This window comes from Henckelia pumila, chromosome 3 (assembly GCF_033568475.1).
Source record: "Henckelia pumila isolate YLH828 chromosome 3, ASM3356847v2, whole genome shotgun sequence".
NCBI lineage: Eukaryota > Viridiplantae > Streptophyta > Magnoliopsida > Lamiales > Gesneriaceae > Henckelia > Henckelia pumila.
Window position 1 is genome coordinate 191,526,261 of NC_133122.1, and position 11,000 is coordinate 191,537,260.

General features: G+C 34.4%; 2 protein-coding genes across 2 annotated transcripts; one reads left to right on the top strand and one right to left on the bottom strand.

Moving 5' to 3' along the window:
- The first annotated feature begins 2,536 nt into the window (after positions 1–2,536).
- LOC140890228 (protein FAR1-RELATED SEQUENCE 5-like) lies at positions 2,537–4,511 on the top strand. Its single transcript, XM_073297987.1, has 4 exons — positions 2,537–3,291; positions 3,397–3,828; positions 3,947–4,130; positions 4,239–4,511. Exons 1-4 carry the CDS (start codon positions 2,537–2,539, stop codon positions 4,509–4,511), a joined length of 1,644 nt encoding a protein of 547 aa, XP_073154088.1.
- Positions 4,512–6,350: 1,839 nt separating this feature from the next.
- Positions 6,351–6,785, bottom strand: LOC140890230 (uncharacterized). Its single transcript, XM_073297988.1, has 2 exons — positions 6,628–6,785; positions 6,351–6,555 (listed from the first exon to the last, which is right to left on the bottom strand). Exons 1-2 carry the CDS (start codon positions 6,783–6,785, stop codon positions 6,351–6,353), a joined length of 363 nt encoding a protein of 120 aa, XP_073154089.1.
- Between the last annotated feature and the right edge of the window lie 4,215 nt (positions 6,786–11,000).

Consider the following 11,000-nt stretch of genomic DNA (forward strand, 5'->3'; position numbering starts at 1 on the left):
TGTACAAAATTGAATTTGCATGCTGGATATTGCCTAGCCGGATTTGGTATATATGCTTAGTTGGAAAATGAATTTGGGGATTTTGATATTGGAAGAAAACAGCATATTTCAAGATTTGGTTTCATTTGGACATGAATTTATAAAACACTTTAATAAAAAGTGTTTTTTTTTTTAGTTTATAAAATGTTTTCACTAAAAAAAAACAAAAATTTTGTTACTGTTTTGTAAAAAAACATAGCAAAACTTCCAACGCGGGTTATAAAACAACCGTTGGAAACTTAATTAAATTTTCAAATATTAAAACATTTCTGACGGAACGGTTATATAAAAATCGTTGCAAATTGCGAACTGTCAGAAACATATGCAACGTTTTTTTTGTTTTTGTTTTTTTTGAAACTATGCAATGGTTTTTTTAAAACCATGATGCTCATGACCATAGTCCATAGATTTGCCAATATTTATCTACCTGTCTATAAAGGGATACTGTGAGCAAGTTCAGACGTTTCTAAAAGATGGGACGCATTTGAAAAGTTCAATTTCCTACTTAATTATCGAATGTGGTCCTGGTAGCAAGTCGACACATTGGGGGTAATGCTTGTAGCTTTATTATTGTTTAATTACACATAAACTATTGTGAGATCGTATGATATGTTAACTTTTTGAGACGAGACTCCAACTTGGCTCATCTCATAAAAAGTATTATTTATATTAAAATATTATTTTTCACTATAAAAGCATCATTTTTTGTTAATTATATTATCAAAAAATATTTTGTATTATATGGTGATTTGAATAAAAAATATTCGACTTATGAAATTATTAACTTTTTTGTTTAAAGCAGTGTTTTTATAATCGAACCGATAAATCCTTACAAAATGGTTCGACCGGTTCAACCGGTTAGACCGGACGGTCCGATCGGGATACTGTTATATTATATAAAATTATATTATATAAAATAGTAATATAATATAGTAATTAATGTATTTTAAATTTTTAAATCCTTAAATATGTTCGTATATATTAAAATATATATATTTATCAAAGTTTAAAATCTAAGCACCAACACATATATAATCAAAATATCAAATATAATTATATATATATGTATATATTTAGAAAATAAGTTAAAAAAGCTCAAATATTATAAAAATTATATTTTTAGCTATGTTCAAAACCAAATAATCATATAATATATATATATATATATATAGTTTTGATCCCACGCACCCTAGTATGTGTAAGATCTATGAGCACCTGTTTAGGTGGCATCTATGTGTCTTTTCTCCTGCCTAACTAACCCTCCCCACCACATTCCCGATGTAATGACATGTCATGCCACGTAATTTTTTTTTTTTAAAAAAAATTAAAACTTGTCCAGAACGCCACTTCTTTCCCGTAATCTGTAATCTTTCCTCTTTCTTTCGAAGTCGGTTCCCACCAGTCTCCGCCGTAAGCCTCCGCCCCATTCCTTTGGTCGCGCCTCTCTTTCATAGGTCTCGTTTTTTTCTCATTTTCTTGTTTTTAATGATGTGTTTTAAAAAAAAATTCTTGCCTGATTTCATTTTGTAGTCATTTGTTTTTTCTTTTTTTTAATTACTAATTTTTTGGCCTTAAAAATTGAGTTGAAAATGCAGATTTTGGATCCTGCTTCGTAAATCTAAGGTCTTGATAAATCTGGTCATTACTCGGTCAAAAGGTAAGGGTTCTGATTTTTTTTTCTTATAGATAAATCCTTGTGTTTTCTTGTTTTTGTTAGAACATTAATGTTTCTGTTTTGGAGATTTAATAATTCACAAGCCGATGATGTAGTCATGAAGGAATTAAATGAGTGTCCTGGTTTCATCTTGGTGCGTGTTTCAGTTTCAGTCACAAGCCGATGATGTAGTCATGAAGGAATTAAAATGAGTGTCCCTTGTTTCGAATAATATTGGAATATAAAGAATCAGAAAGAATTTGGGGGCATTTTTGTTTAAAATATTCTAAATTTAAGGTTTGCAAGTCAAACTTGCTACTGTTCTTGGCTTTTTCCACTTAAACAACAAGTTCTTGTTTGTTACCGAAATAATGGTCGTGTTTTAATGACCCCACCAATTAAACTTTTGTATAGATCTCACTAAATCATTTATTTTTTAGTGTAAAAATTTTGACGAAGATTTTAATGTAAAATCATTAATTTTTTGGTATATTACAAGTTATTCCTCAAGTTATCAGCACCAAGGGTTGAAAGTTCAAAACCACTAGAATCTTGTGTCACTTTGAAATTATTTTTTTGGTTCTTGTTCATAAAAGCAGTCATGAAGGAACTAAATGTTTTTAAACATTTTGATGTGAGTTTCAGTTTCATTCAAATAGCAATATGTTTTTAAACATAAAATTTATACAGATATTATTTGAAACCCACTAAAATAACACGGTTGTTGAAGTCACCTTACCTATCCATTTTCTAAGGCAAGTGGCTCATTTTTTTTACCAATTCTGTTTTGAAACCTCTCGTTTTTATATTGATTTTTTTTACGTAGTGATATCTATATAAAGAATGGAAGAAAACAGTGATGATGATCAGATATACATGCCCGAAGTTGTAGATGAGAGAAAACCCAAAATTGGGATGGAATTTGGCTCAGTAGATGAGGCTTTTTTGTTCTATAACCATTATGCTCGAGAAGCTGGATTTAGCACGAGAATCAACACTAGCAAAAAATATAAGATTACAAATGAGGTTGTTTGGAAACAATTTGTATGCTCTAAAGAAGGGCATACCGATGAGAAGAAGAACCAACCAAGTGATGAGAAACGAAGAAAAGAAAGAGCTCGTGGTCAAGTGAGAACTGGTTTTCGATCAAAAATTTCAATTGTGAAGGCACAAAGTGGAACAAACTGGGCTGTCAGTGCTTTTCAGGAGAGTCATAATCATCCACTATCGACTCCTTCAAAGGTGCATTTGCTACAGTCACATCGCACTGTTTCGGCAGCAAAGAAAGCATTGACTCAACAATTTTCAGAAGCCAATGTGTCAACTTGTCAGCAAATTCGGTTATTGGAGATTGAGTATGGAGGGTCTGAGCATATTGGTTGCACAGAAACAGATATTAGAAACTTTGAGAGAGATCTAAAAAATGAACAAAAAGATATCGATGCAGAAACACTAATCGAGTTCTTTGCATCCGAAAAAGAGAAGAATTCCGATTTTTTCTTCATATATGAGACATATTCAGAAAAGAGATTAAATAGGTGTTTTTGGGCGGATGCTGTATCAAGGAGGACATACAGTGCATTTGGTGATGTAGTTGTGTTTGACACGACTTATAACACCAACAAATATGAGATGATTTTTGCACCACTTGTAGGAGTTAATCATCATCATCAAACGATTGTTTTTGGTTGTTGATTTCTAAGTGATGAGAAAACCGAGTCTTTTGTTTGGATGCTTAACAAGTTTGTAGAAGCCATGCCTACAGGTGCACCAAACGTGATCATTACTGACCAGGATCCTGCTATGACGAAAGCCATTGCACAAGTTTTCCCACAAACAATGCATCGATATTGTTTGTGGTACATACTGAACAAGTTCTCAGAGAAATTAGACCCTATGACTTTTCGTGACCACTATCAAATCATCAAGCATGTCATCGAAAATTCAACAACACCAAATGAATTTGTGAGTTCTTGGGAAGAGGCCATGAAATGTGCTAAACTGGAGGGAAATGATTGGTTACAACTGATGTATGATTTGAGAAAGAAGTGGGTGCCAGCATATCTTAATCATGTTTTTGCTGCTGGAATGTCAAGTAGTCAAATATCTGAAAGTTCTCATTCATTTTTTAAGAGGTATGTCTCCAAGAAGAACTAGTTGGTGGATTTTATAATCCGTTTCAATAGAGCACTCAAACATCAAAGGCACAATGAGTTAGTTTTCGACCATGTTGATAGAAATGAGTGTCTGAAGATCAAAGGAAATTTGCCAATGGAACATCAGATGGTTAAAGTGTATACAAAAAAAAAAATGGGTTGAGTTTGAAAGTGAAATTAGTGAGAGTCATGGCTATTGTGTGCAACAAGTCTCAGAAGAAGATGAGAAAGTGATCTACAATGTGATGCATTATCAAAGCTCTTCTTCCTCTAAACCGAAGGTGCTCACACATGACAAAGAAAAGAACTACATATCATGTAGTTGTAAGAAGTTTGATTTTGAGGGAATTCCATGTAGGCATATGTTAGCCTATTTTCGTTTCAACCAGGTGTTTCAATTGCCTGATAAATATATACTCAATCGATGGACACAACATGCAATGGTTGGAGCACCATATACAATGGGTGAAGAAAATATCAGCAATGATCCAGAGAAGCTTTTGATTTCACGAAACTCGAGATTATCCTTCAAGAGTTCATTAATAATTGATGAGACATCTTTGACAGATGAGGGAACAAAGCTCATGGAGGAACAATTGGATTCTCTCTACTACAAAATTAGGGAAATTAACAACAGTAGAAATCTGAGCATGGGAAGGTAGAGGAAGAGAACTATTGATGGGCCCCTGGATATTTTGGATCCTTTTGAAGTGAGAACAAAAGGATGTGGTAAGAGATTGAAATCTGCGAAGGAGAAGTCAATCTCAAAAGTTTGGCAATGCCATGGTTGTGGGCTTCGAGGTGTGTCCCATGATAAACGCAATTGTCCGAATTTGCGTGACGAGTATGTCTAGAATATTTTTTTTTTCATTTACACCAATCAATGTCATTAATTCTTGCAATAATTTTGATTTATTGTTTACTAGATCAACTATAGATAATCAATACAACAGTGATACGAGCACAGACGAAGAAGATGTGGATCCATAAAGTGTCTCTCATTTTTTTTCTTTAACTAGTGAGTCGTACACTTTGGTGCTTTTGATTATTTATTAATTACGAATTATATTTTGCTTTTTTCGTACTCCTTTTGTGATTTCTGAACTCCATTGTTGTTGAGCAAAATCCAAGTGAGTTCATTAACTAATGCATGGCTTATTCTCTGTTTCTGCCCACATTGCAGCTGAAGTTGAGGTATATGAACTTGGTAAGATCTGTTCGATCAATTCTTTTTACAGTAAAGCAGTTAGCATTTTGATGTAAAATAAAAATTGTTTGCAACTAAATAATATTTCTTGAGATTGTCGTTGGTAAAGGTTCTGTAAAATCATTGCGCGTTCGTGACGTTGGCTCCATTGTAAATATTCGTAGGCCAAGCAAGAAATCGTAAAATAATTCGAATGTATTTGTGTAGGTGGCATTTACATCTGTTATGTTGTGGCTCGATTTGTGGCATTTCAAGAGTAGTGAGTTTTTTGTTTTTTTTTTTGTGACTAGGCTAAACCAATATTGAAAGAACCACACAGATTCTCAGAACTCGCTGATCCTCTACTTCAAGGAGAATTTCCAAAGAAAAGTTTCAACCAAGCGATAGCTATAGCAGCAATGTGTCTCCAAGACGACACGTCGGTTCGAGAAACACATCATAAATCGATCTATTTTAACTGTTGTTGGATTATGATTTTTTCGTTTTTGTTTCGTGGTCTTTAATTTTTGGTTACTCGAGGGGAAAATATTGATCAAATAGGTAGTAGGATGAAAGTTTCGGATGGAGGGGCAAAGTTATGCAAGCATGTGTATGACCAAGCAAGACTTGCAACCATATAGTTATATCTTAATTAATTTTTACAAACGTGGAATACCTATTTCTTAATTAATTTTTATTAAATTTTTATACAATGAGAATGATTATATAAAATTTCCAAAAATATAAACAATAAAATATTGTTGAAAAATAAAATGAGTGTCTAAGTGAATTTAATGATATTATTAAGTAAAATTTATTTTATAATTTCATCATTTAGCTCGAACAAGAGTAATCCAGTTGAACAAATAGCTGACAAAATGATCAGGTGCAAAAAAGCAAGAATGCTCCAACTAGATCACAAGGGAAAAGATATATATGCAAAAAAATGAAATTAAGATATGACATTTCATATCATCCCTTCTTTCCACGTGCAATATATATGGAATAATGGCAAGTAAACCACCACAGGTCCCCATTACACATTTCTCCAAACTTCCATTAATTGCTTTAAAATAAAGATAGTACATGGAAAAAATTATGCAGCTAGCAAGTAGATGTTACTTAATACATTAATTAATATTACTTCTTTTTGTTCTTGTCTTTGCCACCAGAAAAGATGGACCCAATATGTAATATACAAATGAACAAAACACCAATACAAGTGTTATAACTCATAGAAGTCATTCATATAAAATCAATAACCTAATACATTCTCACTCAGATTTTAAGTTCTTACAAAACACCAGTACAATATCTAAGAAAATATCCAATAACCCAAGCAAAACAGAATGAAAGTTAGCCCTGATCCAGCAAGCATCAACTTCAAATTTCGATTCTCCTTTTTAGTTTCTTTCTTATAAACTTCGAGCACAGCCAGCTTCCATTTTAAGTCAGGAATTATGGTCATTGTCCTAGGACACATCGGAGGATCTTCCCACACAAAATAATTACAACCATTACTGTGTCATAGCAAACAAATTATTCAAATGAACACATTATAACAAATCTATAAAAACAAATTCAAAATAAACCTGAAAAACCGATGAATTGAAATGGTAGACATCGCCTTCCAATTCCGGCAGTCATGAAACCTTCGCCCTGGTTTATCAGGTGTCCAAGAAACCATCAATGCCGCCCTTTTCCCGCATTTACAGAACACCAATCCTCCTGCAGAAGAAACCGAACACATCGTCCTAATCTCACTATATTTTTTCAAACGATCAGAAACATTCGTTAAATAATGGAATGACAAGATAGCCCCACCTGTTGAACCACTACACGTAGGTCAATACCCATCCTTATTCACCCACTGTACCATTACAATAATTAAAAAACAATTAACATCATCAAGATCCATTGTTCACTTTAATTTGTGCATAATACTTATTTTTAAGAAATTATCAAGGCATACTTCTAAAATCTAGTTTGTGCAATGCAGTTAAAAATATATATATAATGCTAAATATATATATTTTTATTTTATTTGTTATAAATCACAAGTCACCCTACTTCAAATCCGAGACTTGACTACACCAAGTGAAAATCATAAACTAACCTGAACACTCTCATTATCAAGATAATAGAGCAAATTCAAGACTTAGCCTTGAAAATTATTAAGTTAAATATCATATTCAAAATCAAGTGAAAATAGAATTGTCTAGTGATTCATTATCAGACACCATTCTCTTTCGAACACAAAAATTACAAAGACCATGGTGTGATATCTTCGAGATACCCAGAAAAAAGGATAAAATTAAGGAACATAATATGATGTAGTTGTTTCAAGGAAGACTAAAACTCACGTAGCGCGGCGGCCGAGAGGCTTGTAGCTGCGGCGGGGGCTGGTGGGAAGCGGATGTTGGCGGCGGCAGCGGCGAAGCTTGTAACTGCGGCGGGATGTGGTGGGAAGCGGCTGGCGGCGACGACGCGGCACAGAATGGGTTTATGAAATTAGGGCGCCCTAGAAAAAAAAAGAAAAAAGAGGGAAAATAAATTACGGGGAAGAAAGAAGAATGGGGTTATGAGATATGGGTTTAATTTTTTTTTAAAAAAAATTACGTGGCATGACATGTCATTAAATCGGGAATGTGGTGGGGAGGGTTAGTTAGGCAGGAGAAAAGATCTATATATATATATATATATATATAGTTTTGATCTCACGCACCCTAGTATGTGTGGGATCTATGAGCACCTGTTTAGGTGGTGACCGGCTAAATCGGTTTGATAAAAATCTACTGGCAAGCGCACCAGGTCAAGTAATAGTAAAGTGGACTGAGAGTCCAAGTATCGATCCCACAGGGACTGTTGTCAATTCTCAAGATTTAATTATTTTAATTAATCTAGACAAAATAATAGAAAATATTTTGAATTAAATAAAATAAGAATATAAAATAAAAACTGCTTAAGAAATACGAATAAAAATAACTAAAGATAAAAATAATTAAAATAAAGACAACCAAGACACACGTAGGTACCGAACAAATCACGTAACATGTAGTCGATTCAGGACTCAGATTTAATCTTAATTCACGGGAATTCTCCTAATTTGTTCAACGGTCTATTTCTAGAACAATCAAACCTATTCAAATATTGATGAACTAATCTTTCGTAATTCTAATCAAATTTGAATGCATTAAATATTTGTGAAAATTCAGTTTACACCTAAACCGCACACTGAAACCGAATTCTATTTCTAGTCGGTTTTACAATATGTTAATTATCAGAGTGATCAAAATCAAAACCTCTTCTGTCGATTTGGAATTGATTAACATGCAAGAAAACAGTTGATCAGACTATTCACAAGACAACTATAAATCTGACAATCAATAAAATAAAATCAACTCTAAAAAATCCCAAACAAACATCCAAGTTTTCTACATAAATTTGTTCGGCCCAATCACGCCGTCTTGGTTGAAAATAAACTACTCAATAATTAAAAATAATAATTCAAAAATAAAAATAAAAAGAAGAAAAAAAGAAGAAATCTTCTCTCCCAAGCCTTGTAGCCGCCTCCTCTTGCGTTGTCTGCGCTCTCAAGCTTCCGAAACCCTCAAAAATATGTTATATCTTCTATATATATGGTCCGGAACGCCTACCAGTTGATTTCCTCTCAAAATAAGAATTTTTCGGAACACATATGACCCCCGAACACGCGCGCGCACGTGGCATAGGCCTCGCACGCGCACCGCACATAAAAACAGAAGGTTGTACGTCGGACTCGCGCGCGCGCGAGCTTGATTCTCGCGCGCGCAGTACAAAAAATCTGCACCGAGCGACAATTTTCAAAAATTCATATCTCGAGATCTAGCCGTCGGATTGAGCTGAAATTTGGACATCAGCTTCAAAACATCTTTAACTTTAATCGGAACGGTGAAGATTGGATTTCAATGTATCTAAAATTAAATATGATTTTTCGATCAAGGCTGCTCCGTAATTCACTCTTCAAAAATCCATTTTCCTACAAAATTAACCCAAGGAGTGAAATACACACACATGCACTAAAACATAAAAACACATAAAAATAATATGAATGCACACAAAATAGACATAAAAATAACATGAAATAATGCATACAAAATGCACTTATCAGTGGCATCTATGTGTCTTTTATATTTATTTTTTATATTAATTTTTTAATATAGGAAATAATTTTTTTGGGAAATAGTCAAATTTTTTTTAAAAAATCATTGACAGATATAGCATAAATTAGGGGAAAAAATTGATAAAGTCAAAAGATTTTCAAATATTTGAAATCAGTCAAGTGTTGTGGAGGTGTAACATTTTTATTGGTGGGGTTTGCAACTGCCGACGACCACACTGGCACGCTTATCGAATTGGCTAATTTGTTTTGAGAAAAACAAGTAAACCGGTCTGCCCAGATATTAATCGGTTCACCGGTTCAAGTCCGGTTCGACCAATTTTTGACCATGTTGTTGTGGATTATACAGAAGCGAACATGACGATAATAGAAATTGCGGAATAAAATAATCTTCAAGAACACCAAAGATTTACGTGGTTCACCCAATATAGGCTACGCCCACGGAGCTGCTACAAATCTTTATTACCGGAGAAATATTACAAGTGTATACAAAACACTATATCTCTCCACACCCAAGCCTCGAGTATTACCGATAAAATATTTCTCTAACTCACATAAGAGATCATCGAAAAAAAGAACAACTCTTTTTTTTCTAATCTTTTTTTTCTTCTCTACTGCCAATACAAAAGAGAAGAATATGATACAATAACAGAAATAAGGGAGCTCTATTTATATTAGATCCTTCATTCTTCTTTCTTCAAACATTCGATGTGGGATTCTTTAATGGGCCTCACCCTTAACAATTCTCCCACTTGAAGACTTGATTTCAATCATGGCTTCACACAGTCAATGCAGCAACTCATCCCTCCTTGCTTATAATTGCAATCCAACTGAAGTCGAACACAACTTCAGTTTGTCAGTGGTCACCGCCTTTGTGAATATATCAGCTGGATTTTTACTTCTAGAAATCTTCTCAAGCATCAAGATTCCATCTTCCAAAACTGATCTGATAAAATGGTACCGAACCTGTATATGCTTCGTCCTAGCATGATAAACAGGATTCTTTGCCAAATGAATAGCACTCTGACTGTCACAGTGTAATGTGCTATCCTCAAGCTTCTGACCCAACTCTTCAAAGAATGATCTCAACCAAATCATCTCTTTGCTCGCTTCCGTGACTGCAACGTACTCAGCTTCAGTAGTCGAAAGTGCAACAATATTTTGCAACTTGGACACCCAACTTACTGCCGTACCACCCAATGTGAACACATATCCAGTAGTACTCTTTCTGGCATCTAAGTCACCACCCATGTCGGCATCGACATATCCTTGTAAGTCCTGATTAGTCCTCCTGAAGCATAGAGATAAACCAGCAGTACCTTTCAAGTATCTGAGAATCCACTTCACTGCTTCCCAGTGTTGTTTTCCCGGATTGCTCATAAACCTGCTCACAACTCCCACTGCATGTGCTATGTTTGGTCTGGTGCATACCATTGCATACATGAGGCTTCCGACAGTAGAGGCATAAGGAATCTTATTCATATAAGCATGCTCCTGCTCCGTCGATGGTGATTGGACTTTGGTTAGTTTGAAATGACTAGCCAAAGGAGTACTAACTGGTTTAGCTTCATCCATGTTGAATCTGCTTAGCACCTTTTTCACGTACTCTGCCTGAGATAACTTCAAGACTCCGTTCACCCGATCTCTTGAGATCCTCATTCCAAGGATTTACTTTGCAGCACCCAAATCCTTCATTGCAAATTTTTTTGATAATTCTCTCTTGAGTTTATCAATCTCCACCAGACACGATCCTGCTATCAACATGTCATCCACATATAGCAGTAGAATGATATAAGAATCATTAAT

Excerpts from the sequence above, each read along its gene's own strand:
- LOC140890230 (XM_073297988.1), bottom strand. The coding sequence starts at position 6,785 with ATGTGTTCGGTTTCTTCTGCAGGAGGATTGGTGTTCTGTAAATGCGGG. Across the intron at positions 6,556-6,627 it reads TCAATTCATCGGTTTTTCAG|TAATGGTTGTAATTATTTTG; the intron begins GTTTATTTTGAA and ends GCTATGACACAG.
- LOC140890228 (XM_073297987.1), top strand. The coding sequence starts at position 2,537 with ATGGAAGAAAACAGTGATGATGATCAGATATACATGCCCGAAGTTGTA. Across the intron at positions 3,829-3,946 it reads TCTCATTCATTTTTTAAGAG|ATCAAAGGAAATTTGCCAAT; the intron begins GTATGTCTCCAA and ends GAGTGTCTGAAG. Across the intron at positions 4,131-4,238 it reads CTTCTTCCTCTAAACCGAAG|GTGTTTCAATTGCCTGATAA; the intron begins GTGCTCACACAT and ends CGTTTCAACCAG.